At 38.9% G+C, this 23,739-nt stretch overlaps 2 protein-coding genes across 6 annotated transcripts in view; one reads left to right on the forward strand and one right to left on the reverse strand.

The window, feature by feature from the left end:
* The window catches only part of kif15.S (kinesin family member 15 S homeolog), a 66,827-nt gene extending 53,933 nt beyond the window's left edge, over positions 1-12,894 (reverse strand). The window contains 7 exon segments of the mRNA NM_001091797.1: positions 1,713-1,892; positions 2,699-2,796; positions 3,207-3,244; positions 6,101-6,177; positions 9,092-9,278; positions 9,517-9,559; positions 12,791-12,894. Coding sequence (NP_001085266.1) covers positions 1,713-1,892; positions 2,699-2,796; positions 3,207-3,244; positions 6,101-6,177; positions 9,092-9,278; positions 9,517-9,559; positions 12,791-12,809 — 642 coding nt within the window. The 5' untranslated portion in view covers positions 12,810-12,894.
* Positions 12,895-13,000: 106 nt separating this feature from the next.
* On the forward strand, positions 13,001-21,956 carry kiaa1143.S (KIAA1143 S homeolog). Of its 5 annotated transcripts, none has more exons than XM_018268746.2 (6): positions 13,001-13,139; positions 13,591-13,643; positions 14,575-14,730; positions 14,928-15,037; positions 18,114-18,258; positions 18,706-21,954. In XM_018268746.2, exons 3-6 carry the CDS (start codon positions 14,688-14,690, stop codon positions 18,912-18,914), a joined length of 507 nt encoding a protein of 168 aa, XP_018124235.1. In that variant the 5' UTR covers positions 13,001-13,139; positions 13,591-13,643; positions 14,575-14,687; the 3' UTR covers positions 18,915-21,954.
* The last annotated feature ends 1,783 nt before the right edge of the window (positions 21,957-23,739 follow it).

Below are 23,739 nucleotides of genomic sequence, written 5' to 3' on the forward strand. Positions count from 1 at the left end.
TTATGACCAAGCCAAAGTTGCCATGAAAAGGAAAAGCTATAACAGACTAACAATTAAATTAAAGGTGAAATAACCTTTAAAAGCAAACTGGTATCCCAGTTTCCAAGATTTGCCTTGTGCTTGATAGTGTTAATCTTGTGTGTCTGCTCTGCTCATGAAGCCAACCTTGTCTAGCTCCTGCAAATAGTTCTTAAGCCAGCACTTCATTCTGAGATAGCCAGTTTGGAACTTGGGAGTAAGTGTTCTGAGGACAGTACTAGTCAGCCTCTTTCTGTGAGTTTGTATGGCCTACCATGTGACTGAATGGTTGCTCCTAGATGTTTCCGCTTCACTTAACATTCACTGGAACTTTAAAATACAGAAATTTGACAAAGTGGCTTGTTGGGAAGGTGGTATTATATGATGAAGGTACCCTATTTCCTATCCATTCCTGCTGTTTTGATAAATGCAGCAGCTCAAGTTAACCTCATTTGCAACAAATGAACTTATAATGTGAGGAATGCAAATAAGAGTTGATCTTTGTGTACTGTATTGGAGTCTCTTTCTTCCTGGTTTTGCAGTAAATGGAAAAAAAATACCAACACAATGATTCGAGGTGGATTCAGACTACTTTAATGGATTGATTACTCCATTTTTGGAGGAAATTTTACATTTGCTCCTGCATTCTTGGGGCACATGAAAGAAGGAAATCACCCAATGATTATATATTGATGATTTAAAGTGATACTGACACTAAAAAACTACTTTAAATATACATTGAGGGGCCCATTCACTTAGCTCGAGTGAAGGGACTTCGACCATGACTTCGACTCGAACTAAAAATCGTTTGACTATTCGATAGTCTCTTTAAAAAAAAACTTCGACCCCCTAGTTCGCCACCTAAAACCTACCGAAGTCAATGTTAGCCTATGGGAAAGGTCCCCATAGGCTTTGCTAGCTTTTTCAGGTCGAACAAAAATCGTTCGATAGATGGATTTTTCGTGATCGAACGAATTCCGGTGAATCCTTCGACTTTGATATTCGAAGGATTTCAATTCAGCAGTCGAATATCGAGGGCTAATCAACCCTCGATATTCAACCATAAGTAAATTTGCCCCTCAAAGTTACCTGTAGGTCATGTTGTTTTTTGATGAGAGGTTTGTTTTTGTAAGTAATTGTTAGTTGAAATTCCTTAACCTGACTGTTTTGCCAACCTGACTGTCCCATCTCAGCCTGTCAGTTAAAGTTTCTAATGCTAATGGACGCCTGCTGCACAAATATGGCAGCCACCTCATAGGTGATCACAGGGAGTCAGATAGGTAATGTAAAAGCATCTGGCAAATGTATCGGGTAATGTAAAAGCATCAGGCAAAATTATAAGCATGCAAAGTCAATTTTAAGGTACCGGTAGATGTAAAAAAAAGGTTCATTTTCTGGTATCCGCATCTCTTCATGCAGAGTTCTCAAACCAGCGTTAAGAACTAGCCACCAAACATAGCATGCTAAAAGACCTATGATGGAATACACAATTAGGGCGTTTATAATGGGCAACATCACCAAGAATGTCTCAAATGTTAACCAGTGAGATCTTAGCTTTTGTTTTCTAACTTGTAGGTGACCATTCAAATCTAATTGCTGATTGGTTACGTTTGTCTTTAATGTTAATAAATATGACCCTTAATGTGTATTAATTCCTGTAAATAAAATTACATTGTTAACTTTTATACAATTACCTGATATGCTTCAGCAGCAGAAGTTACCACCTGTTCAACAGCTCCTACAACAAACACTCCTTTCTTTATATGTTCTCTTAGGAACAGTCCTGCTGACGCTGAATCTAATAGATCAAATATCTGTTCGTTGTAGATCTCAATAAAAGAACACTTACACAAAAAGCTTTTGCCATCCCCAGCCTGTAAAAAACAGAAAACAGTACCCAAATTTAATTTTGGTACACAACAATAAAAAAAAATCAGATATTAGAAAAAAGTTTGACTAGATCAAAAATGTTTACACTTTTCACTTAATGAAAGACATTTGTCTTTTTGAGCTCAACCCCATTTTTGAAATGCAATCAGAGCCCATCTGCCTTAACTCATAACAAGGTTATAGATATATAAAAAATATTGTGGTATCAGGCATTCAACAATACTATCAAAACTACCTAGCATAAAAAATAATCTGTTCCACAAAATTGATTACTTTGGTCACCCTTAATTGTGGCAGCTACACCACCTGGTTCAATACTATTGCAGTAAACTATCAAATCATGTAATAAAGCATGTCACTTGGCAGTGGTAAAAGTTGTATATTATATATAAACATCAAATCAGAAGGTTTCTGAACCAGACTAGAGAGAAATTTGCACGAGAAAGGACATTATTTGGCATAGAGACCAGCTAGGCTTCTAGAAGAGAGATGTCATTTTATTGATAAAATGTAGCGAATATTAATCAAAATAAGTCAAATAAGGCACCAATCCAAAATGCTGTTAGTTTTTCACATTTAAACAGGACCTGGGGGGGGGAACAAGGCATCACATGGTTGACCAATGTTGTTAGTTTTAAGAGAATCAGCAGCTAAGCTATGACTTTCTAGTGCTTACTCAAGAATTGTCACTTTTTGAAATGGAATAAACACAGGGCAGAAATACAATGTCCTGACAAGGAAAAATGTAGACTTTAAATTGTCATATAGCTTGACTGTATGTATACCTTACCTTTTCTTTTTCACGATTAATTAGGAAAAATAAGTACTCAAAACTCCGGGGAATAACTCCCCTGAGGTTGTGTGTGAAATTATCAGACTCAGAAGGCCCTGCAGAAAAAAGATACATTGATAGCACAATTTAAAACAAAATAGAAAAAAATTCAAAAAACAAAAATAAAAGCTCAGAAAGGCAGGTAACCAAATTCATAAGGAATAAAAGGAAAAAGTTTACAAGATAACCAACTGAATTATGATGACAGTGTTTTCTATACTGAATCCCTGAGTTAACTGAAACTTATGTGAGGAAAGACAACCAGGAATGGAGCTGGGGTGCCTGCCCCAATAGTTCAAAATCAAAAGACGAGCAAAAAAAAAAAAAGCAGCACTCCCATCTTTACTATTTCATACAGCAACTTTCGGACCATCCAGGTCCTTTTTCAAGCTAACAAAGTATCAATTCACATTGCCTGCCCCAATACTCAAATGGTTGAAATATGATAAAGAAGCTATCAGCTTACCTAGCATGGTGAATGTCTTTCCTGAGCCAGTCTGGCCACTGTAATGAAAGAGAATTGTGAAGGAATTAGACTTTAATATAAGCGTAAAAAAACCCTCTAAACCCCAATTCAGAGAAAATGGTGGTAAAATCATTATATTTGGAAAGAGCTGCCATTGAATATAAACCAGGTTTAATAATTACCTACATTTAGATTCACGCATTCTCTAGAACAGACAGTTAATGCAAATATAAATTATTTATATTTATAAAAAAAAATATTACAAAGCATGGAAAACAGGAAATATTTTTCTGATTTTCATTGCCAACTGTAAGACGCACACATTGCAATGCAAAGACAATGGAGGACTGGCAATATTGGCATGGGACAAAGATTTAGGGTAAGGACACACTGGACGATTTGTCGCGAACGTTTTAAAAAAGTAAATTGCGGCGACAAGACGATCGTCTTTTTTGAACAGACGATTCACATCGACTATTGGCACAGAGCGATTTGTATCCCATTACTCTGTGCGGTACGTGCTCCACCCAAACCGGAAACGGTTTGTGCTTCCCGCTGTACCCTGGCGTCTTTACGTTCTTGCGTCATTGCGTTCGCATTGTAATTTGAATACAATTGCTGCTACTTATCTGTATGTGTGTGCGTGTCTAGGAGATTTCAGTGCTTTTCTAAGTACATGCTTTTTCTGATAAATCGCTCGGAAAAGGGTCTCAGTGCGTTTTGGAGCTACAGGCGATTCACAAACGCGCTGTGGGCACAGGAGCTGGCGTCTTTCATTTGGTTTTGTTCAGAGACAAAACGAGCAATATTTCGCCGCAATTTGCTTTTTAGAAACGTTGACGACAAATCGTCCAGTGTGTCCTTACCCTTAAAAGCTATAATGTTTCTAAGCTACTATACTCGGACATGGGTGAAGCCTCATTTTAGCACAAGAATAAAAGCCATTCAAACCATTGTTGTGTAAAACAAACTCCTACATTTTTTCTTCATTATCTAATTAAAAACATTCAGTGATTCAAAAAAGTAATATACACATCAAAAGAGAGGGAACTCTGTTACCCTTATAACAAGATTTTTGTTCATATTAAAGGGATACTGTCATTTTCAAAAAAAATTCAAAATTCATTGGTTAATAGTGTTGCTCCAGCAAATTTCTGTACCGAAATCAGTTTTTCAAAAGAGCAAACATTTTTTTTAAATTTTGAAATCTGACATGGGGTTAGGCATAGTCAGTTTATCAGGTGCCCCCAGTCAATCTTTTCTGCTGCCCAAGCCCAGCAGCAGAACAATGGGAAGGTAACCAGCTCCCTGGTAGATATGAGAACAACACTCAATAGTAAAAATCCATGTCTCACTGAGACACCTTCAGTTACATTAAGTAGGAGAAACAATAGCCTGTCAGAAAGCAGTTCCATAGTGCAATACTGGCTCTTTCTGAAAGCACATGACCAAGCAAAATGACTTGAGATGTCTGCCTACACACCAATATTACAACTAAAAAAAAAAATACATTTGTCAGGGTCAAGAATGAAATTTTACATGGCAGAGTGATTTGCAGTGTAAACAGTAATTTATAAATAAAAACTACACCATAAAATTATTCACAAACAAAAAATGATCAGATTGCTAAACCTTCAGTCTTTCTCCTTCTGCTGGTCTAGATACAATCTTTTCAAATATCATTACAAAATGTCCAAGAAAATCATGACAGAATCCCTTTCAGGTGTACAAAAAGGGCACATGGCAGCATGCTCAATATGCATTCAGTCCCTATACCGACACTTTAAAACTGTATCTTTAATTGTTGGTGGCCAATAACACCCAGCTTGTTTTAATCCTTAATCATATGTTATGGAGACGGTGTGTTATTTGTGTTACTTCCAGAGCACAATGTGTTCCCAGTATACTGGCAATGCAATGGGGACACTTGGGGGCAGATTTACTAAGCTCGGGTGAATGAATAGAGGGAGTTTTTTGTGCTCCTCGACTATCGATTTGGCGTAAATTCACCTGAATAGAATGATTCGAATAGATTGAGCGAAAAAACGATGCGACTATTCGCACATTCGATAGTCGAAGTATTGTCTCTTTTAAAAATCATTCGACTGCCTACTGCACCCGATTAAACCTACCGAATTGCTTTAAAAGCCTATGGGAAAGTCCCATAGGCTTTTTTTCTAAGTTTTTGATGGAATAAAAAGGCATTCGATCGATCATTCGATCGAATGAAAATCCTTAGATTGAATATTCGATCGCTCCGGGCGAATATTCACCCATTCGACTATTCGCCCATTCGACTATTCGCCAGCGCGTAAATTTGCCTGAATTCCCTATTCAATTCTATTCCCCAGTCGAATTTCGAGGGATTTAACCCCTCTAAATTCTACCCTTGATAAACCTGCCCCTTGGAGGTGGAAGGCTCTGGGAGTAATGTACATATGCAGCAGAGCTCTGCATTTGTCAGCTTAGATCCATTTTGTGTTGCAAGATAAAGGACTGACTTAAATGATGTCCAGAGAATCTGTGCACTGCCCGCTGTAAAAAGCAAAGACTTTAAGTCCCAGAATCCACAATTTAGCATGGAACAAGGTGAAGAATTTGTAGAATGACTCTGCTAGGCAAGGTAGGCAAATGGGCCTGCTAAGGCAGCAGGCCAACAAGGTTTCCTTTCAGTCACAAAAAAATACAATTGGAATGGTTATGAACCATTAATACGTAGGCCCTGTTGTATGAGCCTATGTCCAAATTCAAGCACTACTGCACTGCTACCCATAACCAAAACATCAAGTTAAAACAAAATTCTAATCAATGGGGTTAATTTATGAAAATCAGATTAGTGGTCTGGAGAGCAATTGAATGACGTATGCTTTTTTGTAATATTTATTTTAACTTACTAAGCAAAGATGGTGCCATTGTAACCATTCATGCAAGATTCAACAATGTTTTTTGCCACACTTGAAAATACAGATTCCTGAAAAAGAAAAGGAAACAAAAAATATATATATGTATTTAAGTGTTATGAAGCTGCTATTAAATCAATAATTACAATAAATAAAACCATGTCCCCATACAGAATACAAATCTGCATATCTTCATAAGAGAGAACTGTTAAAGATACAACAGCAAAGGAGGCTCTTGTTCAACTATAGGCCCACAAATTCTTCATAGCCAGAATTACTGCCTAGGTCTACACATAGCCTGTATTTCCCAGTACTAAGAATAATTCTAATGCAGATTTTGTCAGTATTGTGGCCCTTTATAATGGCTCTACTTAAATGTGACCTGTCTCCCACACATAAAATGCTGTACAGGTATGGGACCGGTTATCCAGAATGCTTGCGACCTGGGGTTTTCCAGACAACTGATCTTTCTGTTATTTGGATCTTCACACTTTAAAGAGGTAACTTATTAAAGTCGGAATGTCAAAAACTCGAAAAAGGTGAGTTTTTTTTTACTATAATAACCAGATTTTTAGTGAAAAAAAAAACAATTTTTCGTGATTTACCGTATTATACCTAGAAGATGGAAAAAGTCAGAATCCGGCATCTCAGATCTGCCGAGGTTGTTTATAAGTCAATAGGAGAAGCCCCAAAGATATCCTGGTTTGTGCTGGGTTTCGAGCAATAATCCAAAGATTTTGTGGGTTTTTTTAAAAGGAAAATCCGCAAAATTCGTACGATTTGAATTTTCGGACGACTTTTACAGTTTTCTCAAGTTTTTTCCCGAACTGAAATTTTACGGTAAAATGTTGGAGTATATTTCAGAAAATAATGAGATAAATTCAGGTTTTGATAAATAACCCCCTAAGTCTACTACAAAATCATGTAAACATTAAAAAAAATCCAATAGGGTGGTCTTGCTTAAAATAATGATATATTAGTTTGGATCAAGTACAAGGTACTGTTTAATTATTACGGAGGAAAGGGAAATAATTTTTAAAAAACTGCATTATTTTGCTTAAATGGAGTCGATGGGAGATGAACTTCCTGTAATTCTGAGCTTTCTGAATACCGGGTTCCATATACGGATAACGCATCCCATACCTGTATAATTAAATTCCTTTTCAAATTAAACATGAATCCCAAATTTTTGTTTTTGTTAAGTATAAGCAAAGTTGTTTTTGCTTGATTAACATGATAAAATAGGATTTGGAATTAGGTTGACAGGTGTTCATATGCAGGGAGCCCCTCTACATATATATTTTTTTAAAAGGTAAACCTTATTGTTTTGAACATTAAAAACAAAACAACCCATTTATGTTACATGGAGTCAGGCATTAGGTATGAGACGACAAACCGAGAAGTGTAACAGTAAAAGACACAGGGGGGTTAATTTGACACATTAAAGAACAGTCCTCACACATTGAGGTTTAGGGCACAGTTTGCTCCACACTAGGTTGAGGAGGGGCATGACTAGCTTGTGTGGAAATGTATGGGGCTTCCCCAATTCAGATTTCATCAAAGAATGTAGGGATGGGGTCAATATCACGCCAAGGGACAACTTTGTTGACTTGCTGTTTCCAAGTTCTGAGGGAAGGTGGAGAGTTACCCATCCAGTGCATTGCAACTGTTCTTTTTGCATAAATTAGTAATATGGGGATCTTAACCTGGCATATTTGCATTTGCGATTATATCTTCTATGACCCCCAGAAGGCAAATAGTTGTTGTTATTACCCTTGGGAAGTCTAGGTTGTCTGCCAGGTAATTTATGACTTGGGTCCAACAGTTAAGGATTTGTTGTCATACCAACAGCAAGTGAAATAAGTTGGCTGCTGGTTCTTAGCGTCAAGGACAAAAGTCACGAGGAATTTGACCCGTTTACTTAAGTTGGATGGGGGTCCTATAAAGATGGTGTATGGTCTTAAGGATAGGCTAATACAACTCAGATGAGATGAGACAACTAAAAGCCTTTTCTATTGCTGTGTGCCAGTCATCTTGTTCAAGTCCCAGAATCTTGCTAGACCACCACTCTTGCGAAGTTTGGAAGGGTTTGACCAGAAAAAAGGCCACATTGATTGAACACATTGAGTAGAGCAGTATGGACATTGTTAGGGTCGGCCAAATAGATCATCTGCAAAAAGGCAGGTCTTCTCTTGTATAGTGGAGTAAGTTAAGCCTCTGATTTGGGTGGGATTAATTCATTAGAATAGCCAGTGGCTCAATTGTCAAGTCAAAAAGTATGGGGGACAGGGGGCAACCCAGTATCATTCCTCTAGTCAGTGGAAAGGAGAGAGCTATGAAGCCATTGACCTCGATTCGGGCTATGGGATTCTTGTATAGGATTCATGCTAGACATCTTGAAACAAGACCAAAGTTGGTTAGGACTTCCAACTGGTAGTTGGTAGTGTCACTCTGATGAGTCACAGGCCTATGCAGAGTCCAATAAGACCAGTACTCTGGTTCCGGTCTCTACGTGAGTGATTGGAGGTTGGTAAAGTGTCTATGGAGGTGGATATTTGTAGAGTGCCCAGGCATGAAGCCCGATTGGTCAGGGTGTATAAGATCTGGGACTACCTGCTAGAGGTAAGGATCTTGGCGTCTGTGTTGAGAAGGTATATAGGGCAATACAAGTAACAAATGGATGGCCCTTTCCCCGGTATGGGGATGACCACTTTCAATGCTTCTGCATACCAGGGGGGGGGGGGAAGGCGTTGCTATCATACTCACTTTAGAGGGTTTCTAAATATTTAGGGGCAACTATATTCTACATAACTATACATTTATGAATATGTATATCCATCTACACCATTCATAAATACAAGAGGTAGTTACTACTCCAAAGTCCAAACTTTTCAGGCTTCTATGCAGGATAGTATTGCATACTGCAGTATATTTTTTAGACTGAAATGCAATGTATCATGCTACCATTAAAGAAAACAGCATTACCTGAGTTGTATCCACATTTGCAACATGATCAAATGTGAACATTTTTGGCTCAGGTTTGGAATGGAGGCGGATTGTAGTGGAAGACAGAGCTGTGAGACATGAACCCTGTTCCCCATCTACTCCAGTCAGTGTTCCCTCCACAGGAGGGCGGATCCGGACAAAAACTTTAATAGCATCCTCTTCAGCACTGTAGAGGGGAAAAGTATGTACAACAGTTATTTTGTGCTCTAATGAATATAACATGGTTAACAGAATCTCCGCCTGTGGCATGTCAAACTTTTAAAATTAAACTTTATCCATTGGCTATACTGTAACATATACATAGATATAATTTCTATATGCAGACTTTAATTTAACGATTAAAGAATAAAATTTGAGCCATATGGGCATGGCTGTTGAAATGCAGCCCTATTGCTTGTTTTTACCTGGGCAGGCAGGGGAGAGGTTGAGTTACATTAGATGGATCACCTATAAAGCAAAAGATATGTATGTTAAAAAGGATCAGTTTTCAATATACAGAACAAAAAAAGTCAACACTGCATAAATTGCATAAACACAGATTTTATACTGGAAAACTGTTAAGTGCCCAAATCATTATGACAACTAAAGCTCCAAAAAAAACATTTTGTTACACAGGGCTACTGCACATGTCACAGTTACAGTAGTCCAAAGATACTAAAGATCAGGCACAAAATAAATTCTGCCAATATCACTGTTTTCTGAACTGTGGGGCTGGTTCAGAATATCTAAATTGAGGCTGTAATAACCTGCCTGCCTGGAGTTGAACTGGGGACCTGGTGTTTCTGTGCTGTCTACATTGCCGCTGCTCTATGTGAGCAGATAGCCAAGGCCCTGGTTCACTCCTATTAACTTTCCATGTAACTGCAAGTAGGCTTGGCTTGTTTCACCTGTTGTCAATCTGGCCACAGGTGATCTATGTAAGCCGTTTAAGGGGTTGTTCACCTTCCAAATACTTTTTCAGTTGAGTTGTTTCCAGAAATAAAGTCTTTTTTCAATTGCTTTCCAGTTTTAATTTTTTACTGTTTTTCTAAAATCTAAGTTTAAAGGGGAACTCCGGCTTCCAAACCAAAATTTGATAAATAAGCCCACATAACACATAAATCCCTAATATATCCATCACAGTTCCCGGTTTCTTCAAAACGTATGAATAAATGCCATTTTCTTTGCTGAAATCCTGCTGTTTAACAATTCTTCTCTTTCCGCATCATTTGAAATCCTGGCAGGGAAGGAGAGACTAAACACTGATGTTATAAATTGTAACAACTTCTCCACAGTTTACAGACAGCAGTGCTCTCCAACTTCTGTGCTACCGAGGGCCAGAATTTTTCTGGTTTATATAGTGGAAGACCGATAATGGAAGCCAGTGTTAGACACTCCCTGTTTTAGACCACACCCATGTTACCACAAAACCATGTCCACATTAATAGCACACCAAAAAAACAAATGGTTGGTGCTCACAGCAGGGATATCACTTAAACTGTATGTGAAATAAAAGTTAAGTCATATTAAGACATACCCTTAAATCCATATACCTCCTCCCCTTTGGATAACACAGCACCCCCAGAACAAATACCAGGCTTGTGTTTTACAGACAGAGCAGGGCACACACAGGGAGTTTATGGAAGGCAGAGTATGGCACACCCAAGGACAATAGGGCAGACAGAGTATGGCACACATAGGGAAGGCAGATTATGGCACACACAAGGAGCATAGGGCAGGTAGAGCATGGCACACCCAGGGAGCATAGGGCAGGCAGAGCATGGCACACACAGGGAGCATAGGGCAGAACAGAGCAGGAGACAGGGAAACCCATCAGGACTCTAAAATGTACTACATACAGTGACACATTGCTGGTGCCCCATTAGCATTCTGAATAAGGTGTGAACAGGTGAACAATGTGGGCAGTTTCAGTCTGGGTCTCAGTTGTAACCAGTACAGGGATTAAGGATGTGAACAATAGAGGTGTCACAGATGAGAACAAAACTTTCATGTGGAGGGCCACACAAGAGGGGGGGGCAGTTGGAAAGCCGTGGCATGTAGGAACTACATAATCCACAATGCAATGCACTGTGATTTTGGAGGTTGCAGGCTAAGGACAGATGGCTGCTGATACAAAGTAACAGTAGTCAGTTAGCTCAGCAAAGTAGTCAGACAGATAAGCAGGAGAGCAGGGGGCTAGGGAATTCATAATTATAGCATGTACGCAGCAGCCATTTTGTGGACACTGTTATTAATGGGGGACCCAATGTCCATCCCCATGCCCTGGCTACACAATTAAATAGTGAAGAAAACGGGGGAATGTGGGGAGAGCAGTGACATCTGGGACATCTCTCTCTCCGTGGGACTCTCACTCTCTCACTCCGTGGGACAATCTCTCTCTCACTCCGTGGGACAATCTCTCTCTCACTCCGTGGGACAATCTCTCTCTCACTCCGTGGGACAATCTCTCTCTCACTCCGTGGGACAATCTCTCTCTCACTCCGTGGGACTCTCTCTCACTCCGTGGGACTCTCTCTCACTCCGTGGGACTCTCTCTCACTCCGTGGGACTCTCTCTCACTCCGTGGGACTCTCTCTCACTCCGTGGGACTCTCTCTCACTCCGTGGGACTCTCTCTCACTCCGTGGGACTCTCTCTCACTCCGTGGGACTCTCTCTCACTCCGTGGGACTCTCACTCCGTGGGACTCTCACTCCGTGGGGCTCTCACTCCGTGGGACTCTCACTCCGTGGGACTCTCACTCCGTGGGACTCTCTCTCTCACTCCGTGGGACTCTCTCTCTCTCACTCCGTGGGACTTCTCTCTCTCACTCCGTTGGACTCTCTCTCGCTCTCACTCCATGGGACTCTCTCGCTCTCACTCCGTGGGACTCTCTCGCTCTCACTCCGTGGGACTCTCTCGCTCCGTGGGACTCTCTCGCTCTCACTCCGTGGGACTCTCTCGCTCCGTGGGACTCTCTCGCTCTCACTCCGTGGGACTCTCTCGCTCTCACTCCGTGGGACTCTCTCGCTCCGTGGGACTCTCTCGCTCTCACTCCGTGGGACTCTCTCGCTCCGTGGGACTCTCTCGCTCTCACTCCGTTGGACTCTCTCTCGCTCTCACTCCGTGGGACTCTCTCACTCCGTGGGACTCTCTCGCTCTCACTCCGTGGGACTCTCTCGCTCTCACTCCGTGGGACTCTCTCGCTCTCACTCCGTGGGACTCTCTCGCTCTCACTCCGTGGGACTCTCTCGCTCTCACTCCGTGGGACTCTCTCGCTCTCTCTCTGGCACGCTCTCTCTCTCTCTGGCACGCTCACACTCTCAGTGGCACTCTCTCTCAGTGGCACTCTCTCTCAGTGGCACTCTCTCTCAGTGGCACTCTCTCTCAGTGGCACTCTCTCTCAGTGGCACTCTCTCTCAGTGGCACTGTCTCTCAGTGGCACTGTCTCTCAGTGGCACTCTCTCTCAGTGGCACTCTCTCTCAGTGGCACTCTCTCTCAGTGGCACTCTCTCTCAGTGGCACTCTCTCTCAGTGGCACTCTCTCTCAGTGGCACTCTCTCTCAGTGGCACTCTCTCTCAGTGGCACTTACACATTAGACAGAAAGCAGACAAAGCACCACAAAGGACTGTCCAACTCTATAAAGCTCCAGCTATTCTAAGAATAAATCTTACTGCTTGCATCAGTGATATAATCATACCTTTGGTTCCCGGTGGCATCCTGTCTATTTTAGTTCTGCTGGAGCCGTCACCAATTTAAATCTCGATTCCTACAGAAACACTCTCCCTTCAAAATGGAGGAACTTTAAAATTTGGCGCTCCTACAGTAGCAGCAACACAGAAAATCCTGCGGTTGTCATAGGCCACGCCCATTGAAGGCCGAGCCATTTCTATCTTAGCCAATGTTCACAGAGCCCATACATACCTCAGGCGGCCATGATTGTTACTGGCGTATAAGCTTCCGTCGAGCAGGAAAGATTGTCCTTTCTGAGACCTCGTCGAATTCATGTTGTTGTAGGAAGTTCTCGGAAGCAGTGTGCAGCATTGTGGGTATGTGTGAGCTGAAGGTTCATTCTTGATGATTGTGTCAAGCTTTTAATATATCATCGGCATAACGTATCTTAATATGTTAATATTTCTTAGTATATGTTATTACATTAGTAGAAATACATAATCGTTAATAGAATACATGCTGTTAGTCATACTAGATCATATGCTCCTACAACTACAATATTAAAACTGAAGAGAATTTTTGGGAGCTGCATCCTTAGGGATATCGCTCACTGTAAGGTTTAGTAATTAATAAAGCGACAATATTCTACTTTATTTCAATAAGAAACTACCTCCAGATATTTCTGACTTTTTCTAATTTGTTTTTACATTTCTTTTGTGTTTTTCAATCTATTCTAAATCACCATCTTAAAATCGGAAATGCTGTGTGTGTGACCCTGGGCAAGTAGAATGCAGACTAATCCTGAAAATATTGTCGTATTCTTTCCAGACAGATCATCTTCACTTCATCTTCCCTTGCACAATTCAACAACCACCAATCAAGTAAGACCTTAAATAGTTTCAGAAATCAATAACATGAAAAATCCTTTGGATCATTGTGTAGCACTGTAAATGTTGCTACGAGCTCCTTTGTGTCGTTATTTTTGGACTTATTGTTAAAGGGATACTGTCATGGGAAAAACCATTTTTTTCAAAATGAATCAGTTAATAGTGCTGCTACAGCAGAATTCTGCACTGAAATCCATTTCTCAAAAGAGCAAACAGATTTTTTTATATTCAATTTTGAAATCTGACATGGGGCTAGACATTTTGTCAATTTCCCAGCTGCCCCTGGTCATGTGACTTGTGCCTGCACTTTAGGAGAGAAATGCTTTCTGGCAGGCTGCTGTTTTTCCTTCTCAATGTAACTGAATGTGTCTCAGTGGGACATGGGTTTTTACTATTAAGTGCTGTTCTTAGATCTACCAGGCAGCTGTTATCTTGTGTTAGGGAGCTGCTATCTGGTTACCTTCCCATTGTTCTTTTGTTTGGCTGCTGGAAGGGGGAAAGGGAGGGGGTGATATCACTCCAACTTGCAGTACAGCAGTAAAGAGTGATTGAAGTTTATCAGAGCACAAGTCACATGACTTGGGGCAGCTGGGAAATTGACAAAATGTCTAGCTCCATGTCAGATTTCAAAATTGAATATAAAAAAATCTGTTTGCTCCTTTGAGAAATGGATATCAGTGCAGAATTCTGCCGGAGCAGCACTATTAACTGATTCATTTTGAAAAAATTTTCTTTTCCCAAGACAGTATCCCTTTAAGCTTCTGTGCGCAAGTAAATATCGGTTGCCAAATTTGGCTAGCTATGGGCCCAGAATGATAAACGACATGCTTAAATGGCTGATGATGGACTTGTCAGATATTGATTAGGTCAGCTGGAAGAAGCTTTTTCTAATTTATGGCTGTGTATGCCCCTTTCTGTGATTTAGTTATTGCAGGAGGACTAAACCGTTGGATCAGCCCAATTGGTCCAGCAAATTGTATGTAGAAATCAGGCAAAGATCTGGTGGCCTGGTCAAGAGACTGACTCTACTACCTGAGTATGGTTTGCACTACTATAATAAAAAAACATAATTTGTTAGAAGGTAAGGCATCCTTTAAACCCAAATGTCCTTCTGTCTCCGTTTTAGGTAGTCTATTAATATATACAGTTGAAACTGTGATTCTTTTCATTGTGGATAAAATCTGTTATAAATGAACTACTGCATTTTCAGAGTTTGTTTTGGATTATTTTTTGGGAGATACTTTTCAGTAAATCATTCTTTCACTCGGTTTCTTGTAGTCATGAGTAAAAGAAACAATGTGTCCTATGTGAAACCAGCCGAACCCTCCTTCATTTCCAAGTTCAAGAAAGATGTTTGCTACAAAGAGGGCCCAACAGTGGACACAAAGGTTTGTGTTTATACAGATAACATTTTTATATTGTGGTTTCTGTGTTTAGTATGATTAACAAAAATTCTTATTTTCTTTGTCAAAACAAAGGGGCAGATTTTTTTTTTTTCAAATGCTTCAGGTCTCGGGGAAAAACTTTTACCTGCTAAGAATCACTTACTACTCCAGTTGGGTCTTTGTAGCTGATAAATTATGAAGATAAATGATGATTCAGGTCAAGCAACATTTCTCTTTTTACATTTGTTTCATTGACAACCACAGTAACTTTGTCAATTGTCAGTGGGGCTGCAGCAATATGAAATTATTTCCTAATAGCAAACACTTTTTTTGTGATGGTAAAAGCTGTCCTGTAGAAAGCCAGTCTGGTCAAATGAAGTGGTGTGAGCAATTAGTGTTCTACTTTATGGATCCCTGCCATTCTAGTGAATGGATTCTGCAATGTTCTGTACATAATTGCAGCTTAGAGACGCCAATCCGCACAGCTGTCTGCTGTCCCATGTTGTCTTGACACTGTAAATCATTAAATTACAGACAATTAAAATAAATATTGTCTTCTTTAATTGTTATTTAGAGGAAAAGCTTAGCCAAAAGAGTGGATCTTTCACTGATATACCCACCTTGAGGTGGGCAGCATCAGGCTAATGTGATCATTTGGCCCTTGGGACAACGATTGGATCATAATTGGCACTTTGCAGAATGTTATTACAAGGACTGCACAAATAGATGCCTTCCTCAATCTGACAGCAAAGTCAAACCTGCCTGCTCGATATCTTCATGATATTGTTCAGATATTAGTTGATTAGGCCCATTGGACATTAAGGGGGTTATTAATTAAAGTCCATTTTGTTCTAGTGTGACTTTTAAAGGGCAAAAACACAATTTTTTTCGTGGAAAATAAACTCGGATTTTTCTAAATTTATTAAACCCTGATAATGTTAAAAGTCTTAATAAAAAAAGTACTCCAACTCAGACCTGCCAAATTCATGTTAAAGTCAATGACAGATGTCCCGTTGACATTTTGAAAATATCCTGATCTGCGCTGGGTTTCGTTCAATAATCTGATGGTTTAGGGCGTCAAATCACAAAAAGTGGCAGGTTTTGGGCATCAAGTCAGAAAAAGTGTCAGGTTTCAGGCGTCAAGTCTGAAAAAGTCACAGTTTTTTCACGATTCTTTTCAAGTCTTTGCCCTCACAAAAATTTTAGTGAAAATTTATTGATTATTAGGGAGAAAAATCAGTGCGGATTTGGTCTGAGTGGTTTCAGAAAATAGTAAGAACAATTAGAATTTTTGTAAATAACCCCTTCAAAGTCACTAAAAACACTGCAAGATTTTTTCCATGTATTTAGTTTGTTTCCAAGGTTTCCTACTGTGCATGTGAAAAATGATATTAAGTAAAATCAGCCTCCAAATTCACATGGTGAACATTGAGCAGTCTTCTTCCTGTAGGCTGCACAGCTAAATCCCTATTTAAAAGGAAATGCAATGTCATTTATATGAAGGACCTTACCAAATATTACACACCTGGTACCCTGTATATAGTTTTAAACTGTAAACATATACCATCTTTAAAGAAAAGCACCAGATATTTACTTACTTTCTCCATTAGATGACAGAAAAATCAGTTTCTTGGTATCAGGAAATTAGTATTCAATGTATACCATGCTTTCATTAACCATCTCTGTAGGGAGTTGGTATCCTACAGCTGAAATTAACAACTGCTCAGTATAAAATTACAGACACTATATTTTAATATAAAAATATATTTTAATAAACTAGAGAATATTGTCGGTGTAATCATAGTTTTAGATGCCATAGTACGCTCTGATTTGTCAGAATAATGCCTAAGGTTTTCTTATAGCTTGTACAGAGAGATCTGAAGGTATTTACTAAAACTTGACTTTTCCTCACTAGAATAAAAAAAAACATTCAACCAAACTCCCAAATCCCCTAAATTTACCAATTAATCTGAACGAAGTTGGTGCAGAAAAAAATTTGAATTCGAATTAGCGAACAAAAATCTTCCCAAAACCCTCGAAGATCATGAAGGCGAGAAATATCTTCAAATTGGTAAAGGTACCATCTGCCAGTGACTTTAACGTGATTTCAACAGGTCTTAGCCGGATTTTTTTCGGATTCGGGGTTTTAGCAGCTTTGGAGCATAATAAATCTCAAAAAATCTGAGGGTTTTTATTCCTCTAAATATTAGTTTTTCCGCTTTAAAAAATCGACCAGAAAAATTTGAGGTTTAATAAAAAGGCCCCCAAGTCTTTGCCAGCATAGTTTTTTTTTTTTTTTTTTTTTTTGTTCTAGGGACTGTTATGAACAAGCTATTTACAAGCACACTTGAAATGAAATTATGTCATGCCCGCTTGATCATTGCACCACATCCCCATTTGAGTTATTATAAAAAGATTAAAATCACAAGAGGAGACTTTTGAGAGGTGATAAGGAATTGTGATTAGCTGCCAGTGAGACAGTGCTTGCTTAGTCACCGCTATGTACCAGTAATACCTTTACAAAAGCTTGGTGAAATAAAGTTATAGAAAATGAATATACAATCATCTGTTAATTTTTTTCATCAGAAACTCTATAGGGAAAATTAAAAATGATATGCAGTACAAGTGTAGGATCCATTATTCGGAAACACGTTCTCCAGAAAGGTCTGCATTATGGAAAGGCAGTCTACCATAGACTCTCATTTTATCCAATTAATTCAAATAAAAATGATTTCCCTTTTCTCTGTAATAGAAAAACAGTACCTTGTACTTGATCCAAACTAAGATATAATTAATACTTATTGGAAGAAAAACTAGTTGATTGGGTTTATTTAATGTTTACATGATTTTCTGGTAGACTTAAGGTATAAAGATCCACATTACAGAAAGATCTGTTATCCGGAAAACCCCAGGTCCCGAGCATTCTGGATAAGAGGTCCTGTGCCTACCATTTTAAGCAAAGGCAATACACAAACCCAAATTAGGTTTATTTTCAACATGTTTTATGTCCTTGCAAAGTGACAGAATGATGACAACTTATTTAAATGTATTTTTGTCTGAATTTTATTATACCCTGCAGAGACAGGAACTTCCCATACTTTCAGAGGACAGTGATGGAAGTGATAAAGAAGATGAGCAGCCTCAGGTTGTTGTCCTAAGGAAAGGTGACCTCTCCGAAGAGGATGTTATGAAAATTAAACAGCAGATCAAGGAAAACACAAAAGGTCTGTGTATCAGATGTTTATAAATACATAGTTATGATCGTAATGCAAGCTGATAAGAAAAATAATAAAATAGGTTGTGCAAGATAGTGTTATGTACTTAGTTTTATTTGTTGCAATGTTCATTGACAGTTAGATCCAATATATCTTACAGGGGGGTTACTTTTTCCTAGACAATGTATTAGAGCTCACTCTATTAAAATCACCATGTTTCTCTACATGCAGAATTTGTGCAAAATTTTGTTTGTACTGTATCAGTTAGAGTGAGCTCTTACATCTGCTAGAAAAGGAAGCCCCCCTATAAGATATATTGTATCTAACTGTCAATGAATATCTGACACCCAACTGCTGCAAGAAGACAGAATGAAGAGAAACAGATGTGAGATGAGAGAGGCATAGTGAAGATAAACTTGATTATTTCAGAAACTAAGTTATCTTTATTTTATGCAGATGAAGAAGCAGCACCCTCTGATGGTAAGATTTTATTTAAAAAGCCAGTGAAGCGCTTATCTGGTGACACGACTTCTGGCGTAAATGCATGTTCGACCAAGAAAAAGAAGCAGGAAGATACTAAAGAGTCATCAGGAACAAAGAGCAGCCAGAAACAAGTTAAAAATAGCAGCTTACTTTCGTTTGATGATGAAGATTATGATGATTAATTCTTGTATGTCAATTTAATGTGAAATCACCACTACTGGCTACATATGAACTGATATTTGATGCAGCTTGATTGGCATCCACCTGAACTATATTCTATTGATCAGCCTTTGGTGCTATTGCCAGAGGATGTTATTGGCCATCCATCTTGATTGCTACAGTCCAATATCCAAAAACTTTGCCTGTGTATGTCCACCTTACCTAGCATAAGATACGATTGTGAATGCTTTTACAACCGATTCAACTTTATGGGACTGCCGTAAACATGTCAGTTGCTATTGGTTACTAAACCTGGAGGAAAGTTGGGCTTACATAATATAACTCCTTAAATGATCTGCAGTTATGCAGTTCCTAACTGGGTGCTGTGGTTACTAACTCAATGCTGTGTAGTCAGCTTGTAGGTTTATTTTTTATGTATTTGGGAGTTTGTTTTGTTTGTTTTTTTTTTTTTAAGAAATAAAAATTTGCCTAGCAAATCCAACATTTTCAAAAAAGCCTGTTTCAATCATGACCAGTAATGTTGTCTTTTAAAGGGGTGGTTCACCTTTAAGTTACCTTTTAGTATTTTATAGAATGTCCACTTCTAAGCAACGTATAGTTCTTAAATTATTTGCCTTCTTCTTCTGACACTCTCCAGCTTTTCAATGGGCGTCACTAAAAACAAATGTTCTGTAAGGCTACACATTTATTGTTATTGCTACTTTTTATGACTCATAGTTCTATTACACCCTCTACTATTCATATTCCAGTCACTTATTCAAATCTGTTGCTAGGGTAATTTGGACCATACGTAAAACTGAATGAGGTGCTCTATATTATAGAATGGCAATTACCTAAAAATAAAGAAAACCTCGATCGTGTATTAACCTTTAAACACAAAAGGTAAAATGCGCTGAGAACTACTCACATGGAGTTCGTGAAGTGTCAAACAGTTAGAAACCCGTGATCTCTTCAGTATCCTGTCGGAGTCGGTCTCATCTTTTGTGTGTCTAGCGGGGAAAATCTTACAATAGTGCAGAACAGTCGGCTGGCGTACGAGGGAGGACAAAAAGTTTTAAGCTTACTGGACAAAGGTTTTACGTTTTAAGTGGATAAGTGGATCCATATTCTCGGTGCAGCTGTTATTTTCCCCCCCCCCTTCCAGCTAGCACGGACTCCAACCTCCTGTACCTAATTTGGACCATAGTAACCAGATTGCTGAAATTGCAAACTGGAGAACTCCTGAATAAAAAGCTGAACAGCTCAAAAACCACAAATTGGACCACAAACCAATTACAAATTGTCTCAGAATATCACTCTCTAGTCTACATCATACTAAAAGTTATCTCAAAGGCTAACGAACAACCCCTTTAAAATTATTCTCTTTACAATTTTTCATGCTGGGATTCCTGAACCCTATGCCCATGCTGAAGGCTTTTGGCCACAAAACCTGCTGTGAAGCTCTTTTGTATTCAGTCGGTTGTTTTACACTTACACATATACTTCAGCAATGGTGGAATGGAATAACATTTTTGTCATAAAGGACAACCACAGATCACCACTGTAGCTGACAGAATATAGGCTGAGGATAGCTGTTTAATATACTATTTTCTTTATTACTGATTCAGTACTGTATGTCTTTGCCTAGATAATTTATGTAAACTGGTTCCACCCTGAAAACAAAAATTTATACTGACATGCAATATTTTAAAGAGATCTATTAAATACCCTAGCTCTCTCAAGTAGGAATCTCAAGCATAATTACAAATACAATATGATTCTCTAATGAGATAACTACAAAGTCATCTTAATGCTAATATATTGAGATTACAGTGCAGGTTTTAGCGTACAACTACACGGACAATTTCCCCATGATTGTGCGGGATCCGACACTGCTAAAACGCAGGTGTCAAGTCGGATCGACCGGAAAACAAGGTAAGAAATATAAATGTCGGATGGTGTCGCCGACAGTCATGTCGCGTCGAACGAACTATGCAAGACCATCTGACGTTGCTGTTGCTTACCTTGTTTTCCGTCGCATCCGACTTGACGCCTGCATTTTGTCGCAGAGCGTCGGATCCGGAACGATCGAGGGGAAATCATCCATGTAGTTGTACCCTTATTTGTCAATATTATACTGTAATCAAACTTTAGAGGGTTGAAGAGTGCAGTTACGTGTCCCGAACAAGCAAGAAAATATTTAATATTTTTGGGAATAATCAAGTGAAATCAAGAACAGAGACATTGTTTTATCGTGCAGCATAGCTGCTGGACTAGAGCTCTCATTGTCTTTTATACCCTTGATATTCTTGAGATGTTGTCCAACATTTGGGTGGAGCAACACGGCTATGAAAAATACAGTATAGTATGGTGCAGATTTATCAAGGGTCGAATAGTCAATTTGAATTTTTGAGTGTCGAAATTTACACATTTGAATTTTAATCCCTGTATTCTAATGTCAATTTTTATGAGAGATTTATCATACCTCGACCATGGAAACATGTAGCTGCGCATCCCCAGTGCTCCTCAGCAAGTGGCCGGGCGGCATGCCGCCCCTAATAGTCTGCCGCCCTAGGCCTGAGCCTTTGTGGCCTCACCACAAATCTGGACCTGTTAATAGGCTTCCTGACATTCAAGGTTTTTTGGGGGTTTTTTTTCGAGAAAAACTCGATTCGTATAAATTGAATACGATTAAAATTTTCAGTTGGGAACCATTCTATCGAATATTAGCAATTAGATTTTTTTTAGATTTTTATTTTTTCTTAAATAACTTCCCAGTCGAATGGTGAGTATATTCGAATTAAAAAGAATTCACATGACTTCGAAATTCGACCTTTGATAAATGGGCTTCTATATGTCTTCAGTGTTCTCCACAGAAAAAATGATAGGCAAAGATCTGGGGAGAACACTGGTCAAATATTTTATACAGGTCTCTGGCAATGTATATTGACGAGATATATTTTTGTTTTGTTATTGTTTAAGTTTATACCCCTCTTAATTGATGTGAATTTTGTGTGCTGTGTGATATGTCCATCCCTGTTAAATAAAACTCTTTTTTTATAACATTTGGATGGAGAAATGCTTTGTCTGGAATCAACAGGAGAGGTTCAGCAACTGAGATATCAGTCAGGAATAGCAGACTCCCAGTCTTTACCAGCAAGTGCAGAACACTTTGCAAGCAAGCATAGGCACAGGTACTATGAACTCACCATGAACGAATGCACGGATAATATGTCTTTATAAAGCAGAGTGTATCTGATGAGCTTATATGGCAGGTATGTGTCCCCTTTAAGAACTATTTTTATATAGATCTAATGTACAAGTAGCCGAGTATTAGTTAAGATTTTCCATAGAGAATGCTACAGGTAGCTTTTATGGAGAAAGTGTATTATTATTTTCAAAGGGTAGTCCATCTTTATGTTAACTTTGTATTTTATAGAAAGTCTTATTAGTTAGCATCTCTTAATTTGTTTTTTAAAGGAGAACTAAACCCCCAAAAATACAACAGCCCCTTCAACTTTCCTCCATCTGCCCCTCATCTCTCCCTCCCCGCACAATGTTTTACCTAGAATGGCGCTCCTATTTGGAAACCTGAGCTCAAAATGCAGAGCAGCACAGTGCAGTTACCCAGCGCCATCTTCTGACCATTCGTATTCTCTTCGGGTCTGTTCGCCAAAACAGAGCCTGTAGGAGCATGTTCTGTGTCGGCAAACAAACCTGAAGAGAATATGAATGGGCAGACAAGGGCACCAAGGAACTCTGCTCTGTTTTTTGAGCTAAGGTTCCCAACTCGGAGAGACTTTCTATGTTATACACTGTTCGGGAAGGGAGAGGTGAGGGGCAGTTGAGGGGGCTTTTATACCTCTGGGGGGTTTGTTCTTCTTTAATTCTTATTGTTTTTCAATAATTTTATCTTCCAGTATTACCTCTTTCAAATTTTCCATCTTTTCATTGTTCGGGGGGGGGGGTTGGTCATATTGTTTAACTAAAAAATATTCCTCTGCAAGGCTACAATTTTATAATATTGTTGCTTTTTATCATTTATTCTTTCTATTCAAGCTTTCTCCTACTCCTATTCCTGTCTCTCTTGAACTATTGCCTGTTTGCTAGGGTAAATTTGACCCTAGCAACAAGACCGCTTCAAAACGTTTTTAAAAAGGCTGAAATATTACAGTCTACATGATACTAAAAAGCTAAAATAAAATCTACTGCTTTTAAGCAACTCCGAGAATTTGGTCTGCTGTGGACACTAATAAATAAAAGTTGGGAGATAGGACTTGTGGGTAAAAAAAAAAAATACACAACACTTGTGAACAGAAAAAATATTTCAGAGAGTATAGATAACGTGGCTATTGTCCACTCAGTGTCTCAACAATACCTTTGATCAGTGTGAGTGCAGTCCTTTTCATAATGCTCCCTGAGCATTGGTGGGTTGGATGGAGGCAAAATAAAAACATTGACTTGCTGCCCAGTAACTTTTAGTTACACTCCTGAGACCACTACAGACTCCCCTTCACCGTGATGTTGGTGCAGGCAGATGTTTGCTCTGTGGATAACACACCGTTTAGCAGCACAGTAATTGCTGCCTCTACAGATAAAAAACTGTGATAGGAAAACAGCAGGGAGGTGGACTATAAATAATGTAATGTTTTCATTCATGTTTTTTAGCATGCTTGGTAGAAATTAAAAATGATGACCTTTACCCTTCTATACAAGGGATACACGGTAAGCTTTAGACAATAAAGATCTTACAAAGCATACCATAATAACTTTGTTATTCAGTTGTTAATTATATTTTCAAAGTATCTCATTTGAGGATTGAAAGAATATAATTAGAAGGTGAAAATG

Source organism: Xenopus laevis, chromosome 6S (assembly GCF_017654675.1).
Source record: "Xenopus laevis strain J_2021 chromosome 6S, Xenopus_laevis_v10.1, whole genome shotgun sequence".
Classification (NCBI taxonomy): Eukaryota; Metazoa; Chordata; class Amphibia; order Anura; family Pipidae; genus Xenopus; species Xenopus laevis.

What these genes read in the sequence shown, in the direction of transcription:
- kiaa1143.S (XM_018268746.2), top strand. Translation starts at nt 14,688, where the DNA reads ATGGTTTGCACTACTATAATAAAAAAACATAATTTGTTAGAAG. An exon ending in GCCCAACAGTGGACACAAAG is followed by an intron (nt 15,038 to 18,113) that starts GTTTGTGTTTAT and finishes TATACCCTGCAG; the next exon opens with AGACAGGAACTTCCCATACT. An exon ending in GATCAAGGAAAACACAAAAG is followed by an intron (nt 18,259 to 18,705) that starts GTCTGTGTATCA and finishes TATTTTATGCAG; the next exon opens with ATGAAGAAGCAGCACCCTCT.